This window comes from Sinocyclocheilus grahami, unplaced genomic scaffold (genome assembly GCF_001515645.1).
Source record: "Sinocyclocheilus grahami isolate Dianchi unplaced genomic scaffold, SAMN03320097.WGS_v1.1 scaffold149.1, whole genome shotgun sequence".
Taxonomy (NCBI): Eukaryota; Metazoa; Chordata; class Actinopteri; order Cypriniformes; family Cyprinidae; genus Sinocyclocheilus; species Sinocyclocheilus grahami.
The window spans coordinates 2594175-2613936 of record NW_015505328.1 but is presented as its reverse complement, the minus strand read 5'-3'; the positions used below and the strand labels follow the sequence as shown (position 1 = coordinate 2613936).

At 37.8% G+C, this 19762-nt stretch overlaps 2 protein-coding genes across 5 annotated transcripts in view; one reads left to right on the top strand and one right to left on the bottom strand.

The window, feature by feature from the left end:
* LOC107591995 (chondroitin sulfate proteoglycan 5-like) overlaps positions 1-8022 on the top strand; it is a 24582-nt gene extending 16560 nt beyond the window's left edge. Inside the window, exons 4-7 of one of the 4 annotated variants that reach the window (XM_016281318.1) lie at positions 184-259; positions 842-898; positions 4575-4700; positions 6847-8022. In XM_016281318.1, the coding sequence (XP_016136804.1) occupies positions 184-259; positions 842-898; positions 4575-4700; positions 6847-7137 (550 nt within the window). In that variant the 3' untranslated portion in view covers positions 7138-8022. Of the gene's footprint in view, positions 1-183; positions 338-841; positions 899-4574; positions 5461-6846 lie in introns of those variants that run through there. The other 3 variants (XM_016281317.1, XM_016281319.1, XM_016281320.1) reach the window with 3 other exon arrangements.
* A 1442-nt stretch (positions 8023-9464) lies between these two features.
* ptpn23b (protein tyrosine phosphatase, non-receptor type 23, b) lies at positions 9465-18312 on the bottom strand. Its single transcript, XM_016281316.1, has 20 exons — positions 18059-18312; positions 17402-17476; positions 17148-17275; positions 16964-17040; positions 16832-16881; positions 15194-15325; positions 15012-15092; positions 14777-14902; positions 14640-14687; positions 14367-14423; positions 14219-14277; positions 14043-14122; positions 13796-13910; positions 13619-13684; positions 13271-13410; positions 12686-12991; positions 12421-12575; positions 12138-12289; positions 11857-12036; positions 9465-11632 (listed from the first exon to the last, which is right to left on the bottom strand). Exons 1-20 carry the CDS (start codon positions 18140-18142, stop codon positions 10120-10122), a joined length of 3624 nt encoding a protein of 1207 aa, XP_016136802.1. The 5' UTR covers positions 18143-18312; the 3' UTR covers positions 9465-10119.
* Between the last annotated feature and the right edge of the window lie 1450 nt (positions 18313-19762).

The window sequence follows — 19762 nt, the reverse complement described above, 5'->3', positions numbered from 1 at the left end:
CTAAATACTTTTTTTCCCCACTGTAGTTAAGCACTGGTGCTGTTCATATTGAAACCGTTTTCTCTAAATAATGTTAATTTATTAGGTGCAAGAAAACTTATAATTTTTCAAATTCAGATGATGTTTTTTTTTGTTTTGTTTTATTTAAATTATTTTCTGTTGGTCTTTCTCTCCGTCTTCCAGTAAGTTCCGCCCAAAGTCGGAGCAGCACATCGATAACTTCTCGCTGTCCACCGTCGCAGAGGGCTCTCAGGCAAATGTAAGGAAACTGTGTGACACCCCGACTAACCTCCCCCATGCCCGTGCTTTGGCTTACTATGATAACATTATGTGTCAGGTAACTTTTCCTCTCCTCTCTTCCCCTCTGTTTTCCTGTGCATGAGTACTGAAGGTATAAAGTGCTACCTCTCTCTTTCGGATTAGGCAGTATGCTTATTGTCTTATTCCTTTCTTCATGTTGGAATTCTCTCTTTTCCACTCTTTTTTTATCCTTAAGATGAGAAATAGAAACACCATCCTCTTCATCCCTCTCTTTCCCTCAACGTCTGTCATTGATTTGCATGTGCCACCTAAGGTCATGTGAAGTACTACAGGCTGCATGAAGCATTGGAGAAACTGGATTATTTTATGTGTTTCCAAACATACTGATCATATTAGCAGTTGTGTAGAGCGGCTGGGCAGTCAATGCAATGATTTTCCAACGGTTTTAGTCCTAATTTTACAAGATACAAAGAATATAATCAATATCTGCTGAGGTGTCAATTAATTAAGAGGGCATGATATAACGATGTACCAGAAGTGTGTCAGTAGAGTAATCCTCTCTCGCCACCCCACTCCTTAGAAAACCATGAGCAGATACACGTGGGAATATAAACCTAAAGAAGATCCCTGCAGCGAGGTAAGAGGACTCTATCTGACCTCCTCCCAGTGAGCTCTGATACCTTGCTGATTCAAATAAAACGCTTTAATCCTGCAGCTTCATTATTACTCACCTTAAAAGTCCGCTATCATGGTTGAAACACATCTTGAGCCTTTACTTCCTATGAAATGACATAGACAAGCAATAATAGATTTAGCGGTTTAAAATAGAAGCTTCCTCACCATAGTTGCTATTGTGACTTTTTAGTGTGATTCATGCAATTTAACATCCTACTAGTGAACGTAGTAGTCCGCTGTTAATCTCCTCGCATCATTCAAAGCACTAACAACACAGCGACCTTGTAGAAATTTGTGTTGACTAACATATTCATAATTCGAAGTATACATGAAATATCGATACTATATCATTTATTGGTGGTATTATTTTTGTTATTGAGTAATATATTATTTATTTGCATTGTCTGATATCAAATATCTAATTGTGGATTTCCTCTGTTACATGTAGAATAACTTTGCCATCATCTAAAACCCAGTTAATCTTAATAAAGTTCATCTTTAAAAACACAAATAATTTAATAATATGGATTGGTAAATATACTTTTTAAAAAGTCTCTAATCTATAATATCTCTCTTTTTATACTGTACATTTTGAGATAAATATTCAAAATGATCATATATATCATATTAGACACTGAGACTCATATATATATATATATATATACAGTGGGTACGGAAAGTATTCAGACCCCCTTAAATATATATATATATATATATATATATATATATATATGTATAAATTAAAATTATTTTTAAAAAGTCCTGTGTGATGCCTGAATTCATGTGTAGTTTTTTAAATGATTTAAGTCTGTAGCAGGCTATTTAAAGTGACTGGAATTAAAAGCTGGAAATATTTAACAGCTTATTGTAATTAAAGGTCACTATATTTTAAGGTTTAATTCTCGCTATTAACAAACCATTAACTATGACTTTTGCCTCAAACTCCTAATTTGCTGCTTATTAAGAGTTAGTAAGGTAGATGTTAAGTTTTGGGTAGGATTAGGGATGTAGAATATGGTCATGCAGAATATATGCATTATAAGTACTAGTAAACAGCCAATATGATAATAATAGGCATGCTAATAAGCAACTAGTTAATAGTGAGAATTGGTCCCTATACTAAAGTGTTACCAAATTAAACTTAATATTGACGCATCCCTAATTAATCTCAATAGCAATTTACAAAAATAACTGCCTTTTGATATCATGACATCGACAGTATATGAACAGATGGATGACAAATGAGATAAACATTTAAACTTTGTGTGAAAAAAAGATTGTTTCTCTGTGCTCCCGTCTGGGGGTCATCTTTCAGAGTAGATTATCATGAATGATGAACCTGTTCCTTCAGTTGTGCGTGTAACATTTGATCTTTAAAAGAGGACCAAACAGCGGTCTTTGCTATATTCACCTGTTACCTTGCAGTACCTGGTGAACCTTGAACTTGTCAGATCCTGTTCTCCTGCACTTTGATTTAGGCCATTTGTTTATTCTGAGGTGAAACTCAAATCTAGTTTCTGATGATCTTTTGATTGTGTGGGGGTTGTATTGCCTTCACAAATTAAATTTCTTCACCTTGTTCAACTCCGCCGGTCCATTCCCCCAGTGAGTTCATAGTGGAAGAGTAAAAGAGTCTGACAGCTTGACTGAGATGAGGCAAGAAATGAGGGATTATTGATGACAGAACATAAACGAAAGAGCTATGAAAATATCCCTAGGTAACTTTGTTTACTTGTCTTACTGTCTCTGGGGGAGAATTTATTTGACATTTTTCATCTTCTCTCTCTTGAGAATGAGTATTTACACATGCCTGATTTCAGCAGCATGAATAGTCTTCTTTTCTTTTCTCCTCATGGCATGTACAATCATTGCCTTTGTGGTTCCAAAAAAGGGATATCACAGGTAGCAAGTTGTACAAAAAAAGCTTTGCTTTTAAGCAACTTGTTGTAATGACAAGCATTAGTTCACAGCAGTGAACATTCTGTTGAAAACACCATTATTGCTTAATGCCTTCTGAATAAGCAAGGTTTACTGTTAGTCCCATATTATATATAATAATATATTATATAATGTAACCATTATGCTTATAGTGTGTTGATGTCTCTTGCGAAATAGTAAAAACTGCCGATATCCCTTGAAATTCCTGGTTGTGGATCAGTTTATGCTCTGAAGTTGACCTTTTACTCCACTCAGCTGTGAAGTAAAAACTGAATCCAGATCCATGCACTCACCTCCTGAACAGGTTTGCTTGTTATGGTGCCTTGTGTACATCTGGTATTAACATCCGGTGATCCAACAAGCAGCTTGAGGTGTAAACTGCATTCAGTGCATCTTGGAAATGCACTCAATCTTCATATATAACATCTCATTTCCACCAAAGTTATGACAGAAAAAATTAAATCGAAATACTAAGAATCTCAAAATTGACTTTTGGCCTTTGATGTAATTACAAGAGAATTATGATGTTAATTATGAGTCAAATGTGTCTAAAGCCAAAACTGACATACTATCTCGTAATTGATTTTGAATGTCAATTTTGACTTTTGATCTCATAATTCACTTGGTATGTCAGTCTTGACATTTGGCATAATATTGAATCTTTCATAATTGACCAGGTCATAATTATGAATTCAAAAGTCAAAACTGACATATTAAATCAATCTTGAGATAGTATGTCAATTTTGACTTTTGATCTTATTATTGTCTTTGTCAATAATGAAAGTAAAAATGTTGCCAAATGTCAAGACATACCAAGTGAATTATGAGATACCAAGACTTTAGTATGAGATCAAAAGTCAAAATTGACAGTCAAAACTGAAATGGTGAATTATGACTTATCTCATAATTGACTTGTTACAAAGTCATAATTACAAAATATGTCATGTTCAAGTCATAAGTTGAAATTGAACCACAGTTATCATAATTTTGAATTGTCATAATTGTCTTACTTTGACTTTTCATAATTTATTTTTGTTGAAATTGAACCACAGTTGTCATAATTTTAAATTCTCATAATTGTCTTATTTTGACTTTCCATAATTGATTTTTTTTTTCAAATAGACTTGCAAAAAGACAATTTAAGTCACAGACTGGCATAATGCATAATTGTACTAAAAATAGAGGCTCACCAAATATGACAATTTTATAATTTACTCTCCCTCATTCCGTTCCATTCAGTCATTAGGGGGCTGTCAAGCTCCAAAATGAACCACAGCTATCAGAAATAATCCATATGACTGTTATGCACTGATAGCTTTATGTGTGTGATTGCATTGGAAGTGGTCACTGGAGACACATTTGAGATGTTAATGCCAGGTGTAAAAGAGTGGAGTGGAACATTTAGTAATTTTTCCCCTCATTGTCATCGTGTGTGTATGTGTGTTGCTCCGCAGGATTTCATTCCGTTCCATTCAGTCATTAGGGGGCTGTCAAGCTCCAAAATGAACCACAGCTATCAGAAATAATCCATATGACTATGGTTATGGTTATGCACTGATAGCTTTATGTGTGTGATTGCATTGGAAGTGGTCACTGGAGACACATTTGAGATGTTAATGCCAGGTGTAAAAGAGTGGAGTGGAACATTTAGTAATTTTTCCCCTCATTGTCATCGTGTGTGTATGTGTGTTGCTCCGCAGGATTGCACTTGCAAAGAAGATCCATGCAAATGTCCCCCTAAAGAGGACGAGTCTTTGAACAACCAGAACTCGCTCACGCCAAAACTGGAAAATGACAAGGCCGCCACAGAAGACAATGCGGAGGAGGTAAACTCAATGCAGAACAACATGAACAACGTGTAGTAACACCCTTTTGCCACAAGCTGGCGCTATGACTGTAGCAAGACACACATTTGACACCTTGAAATTACTAAAATACCCTAATTAGTGGACTAAACATTGACATGGCACTCTTCCTTGCATTCACCTCAAGATGGCTCAGTGTGGGCTTCAAAACACACAAACGAAGCACTGAACTAGCATGCTAACTTATGTTTGTACTCTGTCGTCACACGGTGGAGTTCCTACTGCCAGAGTACCTTACCAGCACATTGGCGTTGCCACATTCACCTTGTCCTTGCTTGCTGTGCCTGCTGATGTCACGCTGCTTCGTGTTATGTCAAGCTTTGTACTGTGTTCCGTCTAAGTCATGCTACGCTATGAAACACTTCACCCCACAACCCAAAGGTTTAGCCGCCAGGTTTTCAACCTTTGACCTTCAGTCTTCACCGCTGTCACCTTCTGAACTCCTGTCTGTCCTGCCTTACTCAAGTCAGCATGCATTGGTGTTCTTTCGAATAAAAAAAACAAAAAACAAAACGTCTGTGGGAAATAATGTAGCTATTTAGACTGTTAAAAAAAAAAGAGAGATTTGTAGATGTTTGTTGACTTATTCAGTGCATATGTCTGAATATATATACAAATACTGCTTGGATTAATATTTATGTGCAGTATCATAGTGTTAATGCTCATTGTGTCTTGAAACTAATTGATTTCAAATTATTTTGGTGTATTGAAATATTTTTTTTGTACTTTTTTTTTTTTGAGAAAGCAAATGAAAATAAATAAAGCCAGTTTGTTTGGAATAAAACATTTTACCAGTACCAAATTGAGTGCCAGTGTATTCCTGAACTCCACCGCTCCTGTTTTGACTCCTTTACACTTTCACTGCTCCTCCTCACTCTTTTGCTTTGCATCTGTGCATGGCTTTAGCGTTCCTCAGGTACTGCTAACCATACTGGACATTTCACCTTCATAGAAATGCTTAATTGTAAGACTGTCCTGACTTTACATATTTGGGTTTGTATAACAAAACGTCTTGACATTTGCTGTCCAGTCTGGCTGTGAGTTGGCAAAGAAAGTTTGAAAAAATGAACAATGTAAAACATGTCACTGTTCATTAGTGACAATTTTCCTATCTTTAAAATGAATTTTATTTATATTTTTATAATTGGTTATATTTTACTAAATTATTTTTCCATTTAAAAAAAAAAAAGAATACTGTTCACACTCTTTGTACTGTATTTTTGATCTAAGAAATGCAGCCTTGGTGAGCACAAGAGACTTGTCAAAAACAAAAATCTTACTGATCCCAAACCTTTGAATGTGAATATAGTAGAGCTGGAACTTAGCTTTGATGTGCTTAGTTGCTTATTGAGTCTGCCATCACTCATTGATAGTTTTACTCACAAATTAGCACAAGAATTATATCCATAAATTGCTAAAAACAAATAAAAAAGATTAAGCTAGTACCAAAGTTTCCCACCTAAACTTGACACCTGAAGTTTGAAAAGCTGCTTTCCACTGAAATTTATCCAAAGAGCACAAACTGGGCTTTTGAATCTAATCTAAGAATTTAGTTTTAGACATTTAAATTGAATTTGGTGACTAATGCCAGATTGTTGCATAGCAATTATATGCAGACAGAAACTAGCGCGCACTCAGTCTAATAAATTTGACAGTTACAAATGAGCCTCAAAATAAAGTATTACAAAGGTTTTGAAAAGATTAGGCGCCCCTCTACTTAATAGAGGGCGCAAGTGAAGTACAATCCTTTGTTTAATTCAGCTTGATAATACGAGATCTTTTCCCACAAGCTGATTACTTGCTCATGCCCACCTCATTCACCGCTCATAGTTTGTGCCAGGTTGTCAACACTCAAATCACTCGATAATGCTCACAAAACAATGGCCTAATAGTTTCCTCTATTCACTTTGACTTTAAATAATTTTAATGCCGGGAGTTATCAATTTATGCACTTTGTTAAATTCTTTATGCTTTTTCTTTATGTATGGGTTTACCATGTGTTTGTCTGTGTAATTGTGTTATATGTGATTTTTTTTCATTTATTCCTTTTTGTGTTGTTATGCTTGTGCACTTGTACCTGTGCCTTTGTATGTGTGTATGTGTCCAGGGTGGTGTGACCATCGACTTAGAGTTGCTTCTCCCCAAAGAGGTGAAAATGCTTCCCGAGACAAGCCCCCCACTGCACTACAACGTCTTTCTCTACAGGCTCCCCAAATCCCCTAAAAAGTCCCCCGTGCTGTGCCGGCCTCCTGGCAGATCTGTACAGGGGAGACCTCTGTCCCAGCTCTGCCCCAGACGCAGCTCCGAACCCAGCTACAGCCCCATTAGCACGCGTTCCCTTCCGGGAGTGCTGTCCGGCTCATCCAGCCCTCACCTGGACACGGTCTACACACCTTAACACCAGTGCAAGCTTCAACACTGACTGATGTACAACTAAACAAATGGCAAATTTATCCCACATGCGACTTGACCGTGACAAATTTAAGAGACACTGATTGGTAATGAGTGAGAGTCTTGTGGATGAACAAGACATCAGTTGGGAGGCAGGTTAAAAGCATTGGCCTTGACAGAAACAAAAGCACACAGCAGCACAATAAAGGTTAGTAGATGATAAATGGTGAGATGAAGTAGAATTGTTGTGCAACAGGAGTATAAAGGGAAAAGAAGTCAAGAAATTGTTAATTTGGTATTACAGAAACAAACATTGATGTCAGATGTGTTATGGTGCCAAGTTTTATGTTTTATATTTTGTCAAACAGCACATTCATATTCATACATATGCATTCACAGAAATGATGGAACCTGTAAACATTCAGGGCAAACAAACAACTTGATAACTATTATTATTAACAAGGTGCTTTTTGTGTTTTTAATGTTAGATTAATACTTTCACTAAGAATAAAGAATTTTAGAATTGTTTAGATCTGACATTGTTGTTATTGGTTCCTAGGACAAAATGGGGTCATTTCTGAAAAGACAAAAAAGAAAAAAAAAAGAAATGCAAGTGGTGGTTGCTATTTTCCATGGAAGCCCAGAACCACATTGTGAAGGGAAAATTTGGGGTGGAACAAATGTCTTGAATTTTTCCTGAGCCTATGTACTAAGAAAAAATTCACAGCGAGAGAAAAAAAAATCTCTTCAATTTTTTTTCTACTGAAAATCTTTTATCTTTTTTTCCTGTCAAAAGGCAACATGAGAGAAAACACAAAAGCCCTGAACTTCAACATGAAAAACAGTGTTAGTTCCTTGCTCAGCCTACATCCTAAGAATTTGTTCTTTATCCCAAAATGTTTTTTCTCTCTCCCAAGGGATGTAAACTATTTTGCTGGACAAAAGGGATGTTTACATAGACCAACAATTTAAAAAAACAACAACATAACGCATATGTATATATGTAACCGGATTTAACGATTTGTAAAATCTTCTTGTTTTATTCAAGAAGAAACCAACAAATCAGTGTAGGCATTAGATTTCATGCTCATTAAATTAGTGCCACTTGTGGCATGCTAAATGTTAGCTAGCCATCTTTTTTTTTCTCGTGTTGCATCTTGAAAAAAAAGGGGGAAATTTGCAGAGAGAACAAAGTTTTTGGTACAAAAAACTATGAGAAATATGTTTTGGAAAAAAAGATGATTTGGACAGGCTCAGGAAGGATCAAACGTACATTTTGAAAATGTGTCCTAAAATGTTGATGTTACCAAACACAACGTATCAAAATGTAAGTTCAGAGTTGTCTTGCATGTGAAGACTGACGGATGTATGCTGATAATCTAAACTAATACCATGCTCTCTAATCAAGTCCTCTACAAAACACTTCAATGTTAAGTGTTATTCTGCTCAAGCCAAAACCATCTTACAAAGAAAAACTGGGTCAGCTGCTCTCACAGCGTTCACTCCATCAAAGCAAGTCAAAAGCAATGCATGGCATGCAGACTGCTGAAATAAAAGACTGTCTCAGAAGAGTAAAGGGCTCTTGAGCTCACCAATTAGACAAAAAGATTTCTGACTAGCAACAAACATGTATTGTGTTAGCCATTTTCATGTTTACATGCAACAAGATGCATCAATACTGTTCAATACTAGATTCCAGTCACTACCCATTCCCAGGGTGCACTTTCTGACCTCTTCTCCTAATCATCCTCTCTATGACCTGTTTATGAGTACAGTTTGAGAGAGAGAGAGAGAGAGAGAGAGAGAGAGAGAGGAAAAATCTGTAATAGACTTGAAGTCTCTCTAAAAGACCTGACTCAACATGAGCATTCCTGTTTTATTATTTGCAGACATTTACTGCAGGAAGTGTGTGTAGTAATTCTGTGGTTCTTTGTTCCTTAAGCAAATGAAGCATATTGATTTAATCGAGACAGCTCCAGTAACCCATGCAGAAAGAAGGGCTCACTCATATTAGACAATCCTAAAACAGAACACAACCAGACACTGCCATCATATGGCCATATTAGGGCAGTGGTGCTTTTAACAATGGTACATTAGCACACAACAGCATGTTTATTGTATGATGCACTATAATCTGTTATATTGGTTATATTTTGTATGCTATATTAATACGAATACATAGGGCAAAACTTGCATAGGGAATCTGCTGCAGAGGACAGTCTCAGACTACTAAAAATTCACTTTTCACAGTAGGGACTTTTAAAAATGTGACTTAAGAGGTTTCCTATAGTTTGACCAAGCTTTATGTGAACAACTGCATATCCAGGTGTGTAGTGCTGATAACACAACTCTTTATAAAGGTAGACATGTAAACACATTTAGAATTTTCAACTAGTTTAATTTGGAAATTTAAGCAGCTTTATTATTAAAATTGTGTTACGTGTTTACAGCACTAAAAGAAAGCTGTTTATACTATATCACAAAATTATATGTAAGAACTAGAACAGCTTTTGTATCAAAATATTCTTGAAAAAGAGGAAAATGCATCATAACATAGAAACAACCATAGTCAACTCTTCCTCATCCTCGTCATCATCATAGTTGTCATCATTCTCATTACAGTGCAAACTAAAGTGCTATTTAGGAATAGAAATTCAGAGTGAAATTAGACAATATTAGAGGATTGCATAGAATTACAGTGCTAAAGCAGTTTTCTATTTGCTTGTAATACATTTGCTAAGTCATAGTGTGTAATTACAGGTACAGAAAGTACAGTACAATTTTGTGTTAGTACTGGACATGTAGAAAAGGCAAGTATTAGTGTGTGTTCAGGCATCAGATTTTGTTTTGTGACCATAAAGGATCCAAATCACCACGATCATCTTTTTTTGGCACCCCCCCGTCGACTGTTGTCATTTTTTATTGTGGTCTGGATGGTATCCTGACTACCATTGACTGCATATGCACAGTTGTTTTAATGGGAATTAGTTTAGGACTGAATGCTGAGATTATCCACCTTGTTCTGGAGAGAATCCAGAATTGCAGTGGAGTCAGAACTTGGTGGTGCAGTATTTGATGTGGAAATTTGAACAGGTGATGGAGTCGGTATGAGAGTGCTGCCAAGTGAAGGTGGAACAGGATTGTCCATCACTGGGGCAACTGCTTGTCCTGATGACGAGTGAGCCACATTTTGAGGGCCAAGTATTTGGCTTTGACCAGGCGTGCACATGGGTTGTCCCCCGGGTCTATTAAACATGGTGTTGAATTGAGATGGAATGGTCTGTTGACCCATGTGTGTTGGTGCAAATGAATACACATTACTTTGTGGAGGTATAGCTCCTGGTTGCATTTGGGGTTGACTGAGTGGACGAGGGACAAAAGGAACTTGGGAATTTTGGCTCAAGGGTGCCTGTGGTAAGACTTGAGACCCTGGATGTACTTGGTGGGGTGCAGGAATTTGTTGTAGTTGTGAAGATGGGAAAGATGTGGCGGCATAACCCATATAAGGCTGAGGCCTGTTTTGTGGAAGTTGTCCGGGGTGGAACTGATTGGAAAGAGTGGACTGAGGCTGAACCTGCCCTGGAATGAGGGCTCCATGAGGATGGGACACTGTCAGTTGGCCTGGTGGACCAAGCTGGGGTTGGGTATGTGGAAGTATTGCTGGCCGGTAACCTGAGGGAAGGCCAGACTGTTGCTGTGCTTGGCCTGGCATTGGAGGCTGGACTTGCTCAGGTGGAAAGGGCGGAAGGATTTGCCCAAGAAATGCACTTCTTGGTGTGGTTGAGGGGATGCTTTGTCTAGGCTGGGTGGTAAAGTTTTGGTATGGTGCTCCCTGTATGATCTGCTGGAAAGAGGAAGACTGAGGCATGCCAGTCGGCATCTGCTGCCCTAGAGAGTTTGGGAAGGATACTTGCTGTTGTCCTGGTAAACCAGGCCTAATGGAATTTTGGGGAATCTGTCCCATTTGTGGAGGCACAGAATAACCCCCTGTAACAGCAATAGGCCCACTTTGCTGCCAGAGAGCTGGATTGTACCCATGAGCAGGCACCTGTGGGGTGGTAGATTGGTTAACCTGTGGATGGACAGGTGTGATGCCTCCAGCTGGTCTTACCTGGAACTGCTGTGGCGACCCAGGGATTTGCAGGGGTGCAGAGGGCTGGCCATAAGGAACCTGTGGGAGATGGTGGGCCAACTGTTGCCTGAACTTTGGATCTGTAGTAGGAAACTGCGGGTTAGGATACGGAGTAGGCACAAAAGGGTTTGCCCCTTGTGGCCAACTAACAGGAGTTCCACCATGAGGAATGGGATTGGAAACTACTGGAACTCGAGGCAAATTCATATTTGGAGGGAGGCTTCGTAGTTCTTGTGGGAGATCTTCAAAAGAAGCAACAGAAGGACCTACAGACTCAAGACTGGAAGGGCCAGATCTACGACCAACAACTTTCTGGCCGACCACAGGCTTTTGGGCGGCAGGTCTAGGAGGCGGCCCTTTTCCAATCTCCCTGCAGACAGTACATCAAACAAGCATGTGGTGAGAAAAATGGATGGAATCTGACATGAAATACCTTGAGTATTGAGTTGTAATAGTCTACTAGTTAATGATTTGATCTGATAAGTAGGTTACAGATTCAGTACAAACAGAGATTACCTACAATGATGATTTACTCATATATTCACATACAAACTTTATTCAAAATATCATATCCTTCCACATGAGACAACTTACTTTTCCAGCAAGGCAACTCGCTCTCCCTCTCTGGTTTGGCAATAGGACTTTGTTTTGTCCAACAGGGCGGAGGTCTTCTTGTCCATATCCTGGTAGAAGTCTTTTCCCTCCTCAGCCTTCTTCATCAAGTCCTCATATGCCTCAAATGAGGCAATCAAGGCCTGCACAGTGCTGTTCCATCTTCAGGATAAAATGAGGATTAAATACAATGCCACAGAAACAGATACTAACATTTGAAATCTGAGTCTTTTGACTATGAAAATACAGAGACAAAAACATACTGTTGCTCTGTGAGCGTGAGTGTTTTGCGGACAGGGGCGTACTGTACATTGGCTTCTGTTAGGGCTTTCAGGATGTTATCCTGGGCAACCAAGTTTTGTTCTATATATCCCTTCAGCTGATCATATTTCTTCAACTGCTCCGCAAACAATGTCTGAAACAGAAGAGAAAGAAAGAGATCATCAAACTTTTAAATTGTAGCCTGTCATTTGTACTTATTTTTATTTATCTCTTTATGCTGCTCTGCTTTCAATCTATTTTGAACAGTTTCAGTTGGTCATTAACCTTGATCTCAGCATGATCTGTGGTTACAAGGACTCCAGTGATGTCATCTTTATGAATAAGGTCACGGAGCTGGCTCTCCAATGAGATCCTCTGCTTTCGCATTTCATCAACTTTGCCAAGAATAATCTTCATCTTTTGCAGGGATGACATTTCATCTTAGAGGAAAGTAAAGAATCTTCAACAACTTTTGAATGAATTCACAACAGATCACTTCTATTCATCTTTCCTTCTTCTAAATGCATAAGTGCACATGAAACACTTTTACCTTGACTAAGTTCTGGCTGGGGCAGGCTCTTTCGGAGTTCCTCAATAGACCCCTGTAACAGACGAAGGTTTGGTATGTGCTGATTCATGGCTTTGTGGAGCTCGGTGTTAGTGTTGCTGGCTGCCTGATGAGCAGCTTCATATTTCTTCAACTCTTTTTGAATATCCTGAAAGACTGCAGGCCTGGTCGGCAATCCCTTCTGCCCCACTACCTCCATCAAACTCTTATCCCCAGCCTCATCTTCCTCAAGGGCACAACGGACCTCATCCAGAGATGAACCAACATCGGTGTAAACATTAGATAGTGCTGCAACACACACACATAATTGGATGTCATCAAATCCATCAAAAAAATTAATTAAAAAAATCAAAAAACAATAGTAGATAATAGGAATTTGTTGGGTATTTGTTCAGAATTATCAAAGTTTACAAACTACATATTAGAATTCTTAGTTTTAATGTTGAACTGACTGATTACAAAAGAAACATACTGCAAAATGTCAGAATGCACATTTAATTATCACAAAATTCATGTTTTTGTCCTAATTTTAAGTTTGTGTGTGTATGTGTGTGTGTTCACTCTCACCTTGCATGGCCCGAACGAGGTTCTTGACAGTGTCTGGTCGTACACTGAGAAATGCACATTTTTCCAACAGAGCGTCAGGCAGAGATTTAAACATGTCTATTTTATACACAGAGTCACTGCTTAGAGACTCCATAAATTTCCTGCACAGAGTACGAGAGAAAAGAGGAAAACATTTCAGCTACTGTACAAGCCTATAGATACACAGGGCAGATTTGCTTTGGAGTTCGTTCACCGAATTCTATCATTATTTGCTCATCATTCCTGGAAACCTGAAAGACTTTTTTTAAGGGTGAGTAAATGATGACAGAATATCCTGTATTAGTCAGTATTTGTTTTTGAGTAACTTACTCAAGGATTTGGTTTTTATCCTTCATTTTAGTCACAATGTCCCTAAGTAACTTTGCCTTCTCCTCACTAAGAGAGAGAAAAGGGGAAGAAAAAAAACATGTTACAAATATGTACTTTCCACATAGATTTTAAACATTAAAATAACAAGTAAAGCATGTTACCCATGCACCAGCTGACCTATAAAGGGATGAGGCCTCATGAGTTGCCATGGGTACAAGTTTAGAGAAGAGGTCAGGACCAGTGACACTTTGATCAGTTAGGTTTATAGGAAGGGGTTTCACCAAAGATGCACCTGCATGGCAGATGTCATAAGAGTACCAAAGGAAGCAAACATGAACAAAATAATGATTGTTAAATTTATTATAATTGATCCTAATAATAATTTATTATAATTTTAAAAGAAATATTAGAGCTGTTAGTATACCTTTTACTGCAGCCAATGTGTCCAGACCAGGCACAGACTCGTGGTAAATAAAGTCATTGTCTTTTTTAGTTGAGTTATATCTGAAACAGACATAAAGTACAGTGAAAATGATCTCCGAAATGAAAACACATAATAATAATAATAAAATAACAATAATAATACATTCAAAGTCTTACTTTCCACCAATCACATCCATTGTGAATTTCAAAGCTTCCTGTACAGATTCCGGTTGGCCCTGAAAAGGTCAATGAATAAACGTGTAATCATGCTTAATAAACAAACGGGTTTGTGTGTATCTGTGTGCATGTGTTTGAGAATCTTTACCTTACTCTGCTTAATTGCCTCATTAAGTTTGTCCAGGGATGACTGAAAGTAAGCGACCTGTGGAGAAACAACAGGTGGCCTCACACTATCATCAGAGGATATTATCCTCATACTCTACAGAGATGACACTGAAGACCTCTTTTAAAAAGTAAACCAAGTAATGTTTGTATGAAGTCGTATATCACCCAGTGAAACTATTACTTGGTGCACATTCAATTATGTCAAAAACTAAGTATAACTAAAACATGTTAACACACACAAGCATGTACTTACGGCTTCTCCATATTTCTGCTGTTCCTCTGACTGCTTTCCCATGTGTAACTAATGAAAATAAAATGATGTATGGTTTATGAAAATAACCAACAAGTTTATAAAAATGCATTGACATATGGTGAGTGCAGAGGTCTCACATGTGTGATGGCACTGAAGTAGCTGATCTTCATGTTGACGAGCTTTCTCCACTCTTTATGAATCCTTCCTGGCACACATTCAGAATTATCCAACACCCTCAGACAATCCTTATAATAATCACACACCTGCAATCAGACATTACATTAGTGTTGAATGTTGATAGTGGCAAGTGAGTGACAAGAGCTCTGTAAAGCGGTTATGTTTACAGGGGAGCATATGTACAGAACTTCTTACCTGAGCACAAATCTTTGCTATTAAATGACTCTTCCTGTTGTCTAGTAAAGTTTTCTCCAGGAGACACTCTTGAGCTTGTGCCTTCAGAGAGAAAGATATAAAGGTTATAGAGGTTGTCCGAATCAAGTAAGTTAAACGCAGAAATTAAAACGCAGCATTTGTGTGGTAGATTTTGCGTTTACCAGCATGAGGCTGATGTTGACTGAGAGTGTCTGGCCGCTCATGTCAGAGCTGTAGCTGTGATTAAAATGGTCTCTGAGGTGAGCAAAAGCCCCGGCAGAACACTGGAAATGCGTACAGGACACTTTCATTCCCTTAACACACCAACATATAAACACAAAAAAGGACCAAAAGGTTAGCTTGAGAAATTTCAATTACATATATTATTTTTTTCAATGTTTCCTAATTGTTAATTTATTGATCTGTCAATTATTTTATGACATATCAGCATTAAAGGCTATATTCATGGCCAAACTCTTACAAATACTTTAATAATATACAATAAATTAACATTATTTTTTTTACAAAGAAACAAAAGTAAATAAAGAAAAATAACTATGTATAAATTATAGACAACCATTCAATTGATATTTGACAACAATTCTAATATTTTCCCTCGAGAAACTTATTAAAAAATAACCATTAATGTAATTCAAGTAAAAACATTTTCTAGAATAATTTAAAGCAGGACATTCTAATAATATTTGTTTTACCGTCAAGGGAGACACAAAGGCAATTTTTCTCCTTTCAGTAAATATAACAAACCAATGTCTAGATCTTACATTTATAACTGACTGACTTCATATAAATTTGTTATGCATGTATTAACTCAATTCCAATTGCCACTTTTTGACAAAAATATAAGTCAGTATCGGTTTAAAGGGTTAGTTCACCCAAAAATGAAAATTCTGTCATTAATTACATACTCTAGTGTTGTTCCAAGTAAGACCTTCGTTCATCTTCGGAACACAATTTAAGATATTTTTGATGAAATATGAGGGATCTCTGACCCTCCCATAGACAGCAAGGTAACTACCACGTTCAAGGTCCAGAAAAGTACCAAGATGATCGACAAAGTAGTCCTTGTGACATCAATGGTTCAACTGTAAAAGTTACGAAGCTACAGAAAAGTATTTATTCTGCACGTCCCATTTCCGTCTCTACACTTTGGACGTGTGGAATAAATGTGGAATGAAGTAAGTTATTAGTAAGACCTTCGTTCATCTTCGGAACACAATTTAAGATATTTTTGATGAAATATGAGGGATCTCTGACCCTCCCATAGACAGCAAGGTAACTACCACGTTCAAGGTCCAGAAAAGTACCAAGATGATCGACAAAGTAGTCCTTGTGACATCAATGGTTCAACTGTAAAAGTTACGAAGCTACAGAAAAGTATTTATTCTGCACGTCCCATTTCCGTCTCTACACTTTGGACGTGTGGAATAAATGTGGAATGAAGTAAGTTATTTTTGTTTTCTTTGCGCAAAAAAGTATTCTCATAGCTTCGTCGTACTTTGTCGATCATCGTGGTACTTTTCTGGACCTTGAACGTGGTAGTTACCTTGCTGTCTATGGGAGGGTCAGACAGCTCTCAGATTTCATCAAAAATATCTTAAATTGTGTTCCGAAGATGAACGAAGGTCTTACGGGTTTGGAACAACATGAGGGTGAGTAATTAATAACAATTTTCATTTCATCAACCCTTTAACATTAGATGTTGATATTTGACATTTTGTAATTTCCAACTTAAGTGCGTTAGCAGCTCTATCTGCCTGTTAATTTCCTAATAGCAAATGTGTGTAAATGTGCATGTTCACCTCTTCAGATAGGCGGTTATCCACAGTTCCTAGCAGCGAGTGCAATGCACCTAAAATGCAGTAGAGGTATTGTTGATAAATTTTTTACAGTAATGAATATCTGTGCTAATGCTCTGGTTGCATTTAACTCACCCAGGTTATACAGGACACAAGCCTGTTCATAATTAAGATCCTCATGTGTGACATTCCTCCCTGAAAAGCCATCAGTCCTGCAAGCAGAATGAAAGCTATAATGACATGTCCACCAGGCATCTTGCATATTGACAGTAGCATGTATGGTCTCATATCAAAACAAGCACCGACTGCAACGTTTTACCATGTCACAGGCACTGCAGCCTCCTGGCTGGTTGCCATTGGAACACGACTCTGCAGAAAGTGCAGCTGACCGCAGTATTTTCTAAGAGTGTTGCAACCCTCAAAATCCCTCGGGATGTTTACCACACTCTGAGAATGAGAGAGATTTTCAGTGCAATCTTCATCAACCTTTTTTAATTGCTTGGTAACTGCAACGATATGCCACAGTGTGCAACTACATTCCCCACAATCCCACTGAACACACCACAAACAGACCTGCCTAAGTTGCTCCAGCCTCTTGAGTGCCTCACTGTAGTTCTCTGGGTTCTCACCATAGTTTATTTGAATGTACTGGGACAAAAGAGAGGGAAAAGTAAGCGGTCACCTTTTAATATACCGTATAAAACATCACGATCAGACAACATCCAAGTGTTGGCTCAATGCAAATGTGTAAAAAATAAGGCTAGCAAATATGATTTGGTTTTCAAATGACCAGGTTACACAAGACATATGCTTAAAAGCACAAAGACCATCAGAAAATATCCATTTTAGAATAACTTAACTGTTATTGAAAGGACCGCTAAGAAATATAGCCATTGAAAGCATTTGTTAAAAATGTCAGCTAATTGCAAACAGATCAAAACGCGGAGTTATTGCGCAATATTCCAGACGTTTCCTCATGTTTTACTTTAATCAAAATACTTAAAACTAAACATGTTTTCTTGAGAATACTATCTTATCTGGTAATCATTTAAGAGGATTTTAAAAAAAAAATCTCTTTCCATCCTGTTAACCTTTTGTAAACTTGTAAGTTACAGAAACACAACACAGACATTGTACCAATTTTAAAAGTTTCAGAACTCAAAGTGTAGTACATGACAGGAATAGTCCTTTCTGGAGCTGATCAGTGTTGTGTAACGGGCTGGATCTCACCTGTCTGACGGTGGGACTGAACTGAAACTCTCCCGCTTCCTTGAGCTCCAGCCAAATCATCGGCATCTTGGGAACGGCCTCCATTTTGCCACCACGAAGTACTAGTTCAACCTAACACAAGTTTTCGGCGGTTTCATACAATTTGTTTTTAATTCTCTAAAAAGACGAAGCTAATTATGTCTCGATTTGCTCAGAAAACTTGACGTCCCGGCCGATCCGCCTGACGCGTCCACCTTTGACTCTTCTTCACAACAAATACGTTACCGGAAGTACGTCACCATACGTAAGCGATTTAGATTAGTTTATTACTTTGTTTGATTCCAGATATGTTGATAACACTTGCTCATTTTGTGGAAGATGAATCTGTCTGTACTCAAACCGTTCAAATAAGTAAATAAATAAACACATAAATAAGAGTTTGATTTGTAATCTTCTGAAATGTTGAAAAAAAACAGCATATGCTGGTTAGGTATGTTTTGATGCTGTTTAAGCTGGTCCTTTGCTGGTTTAAGCTGGGGCATGTTCAAGCTCAAACCGTTGCACCGTTTTGCTACGGTTTCCGGTTTGAACGACATGTTTCCTGGAAACGGTGTGCAACGGGGTTTGAGATGCGTTTTCTCTTGTTTGGTGGGTGTGCCAAAAATGTCAGCCCAATCAGCAGCAACATGTATATAAACCACGCGGTATTAAAGAGACAGCTGGCACAATGTAATTAACATCCAAATAAATTCTCAAGAGCAAGTATGTTGTTTGCACATGCTTATTTACAGCATTTGTTAAAAATGTCAGCTAATTGCAAACAGATCAAAACGCGGAGTTATTGCGCAATATTCCAGACGTTTCCTCATGTTTTACTTTAATCAAAATACTTAAAACTAAACATGTTTTCTTGAGAATACTATCTTATATCTGGTAATCATTTAAGAGGATTAAAAAAAAAATCTCTTTCCATCCTGTTAACCTTTTGTAAACTTGTAAGTTACAGAAACACAACACAGACATTGTACCAATTTTAAAAGTTTCAGAACTCAAAGTGTAGTACATGACAGGAATAGTCCTTTCTGGAGCTGATCAGTGTTGTGTAACGGGCTGGATCTCACCTGTCTGACGGTGGGACTGAACTGAAACTCTCCCGCTTCCTTGAGCTCCAGCCAAATCATCGGCATCTTGGGAACGGCCTCCATTTTGCCACCACGAAGTACTAGTTCAACCTAACACAAGTTTTCGGCGGTTTCATACAATTTGTTTTTAATTCTCTAAAAAGACGAAGCTAATTATGTCTCGATTTGCTCAGAAAACTTGACGTCCCGGCCGATCCGCCTGACGCGTCCACCTTTGACTCTTCTTCACAACAAATACGTTACCGGAAGTACGTCACCATACGTAAGCGATTTAGATTAGTTTATTACTTTGTTTGATTCCAGATATGTTGATAACACTTGCTCATTTTGTGGAAGATGAATCTGTCTGTACTCAAACCGTTCAAATAAGTAAATAAATAAACACATAAATAAGAGTTTGATTTGTAATCTTCTGAAATGTTGAAAAAAAACAGCATATGCTGGTTAGGTATGTTTTGATGCTGTTTAAGCTGGTCCTTTGCTGGTTTAAGCTGGGGCATGTTCAAGCTCAAACCGTTGCACCGTTTTGCTACGGTTTCCGGTTTGAACGACATGTTTCCTGGAAACGGTGTGCAACGGGGTT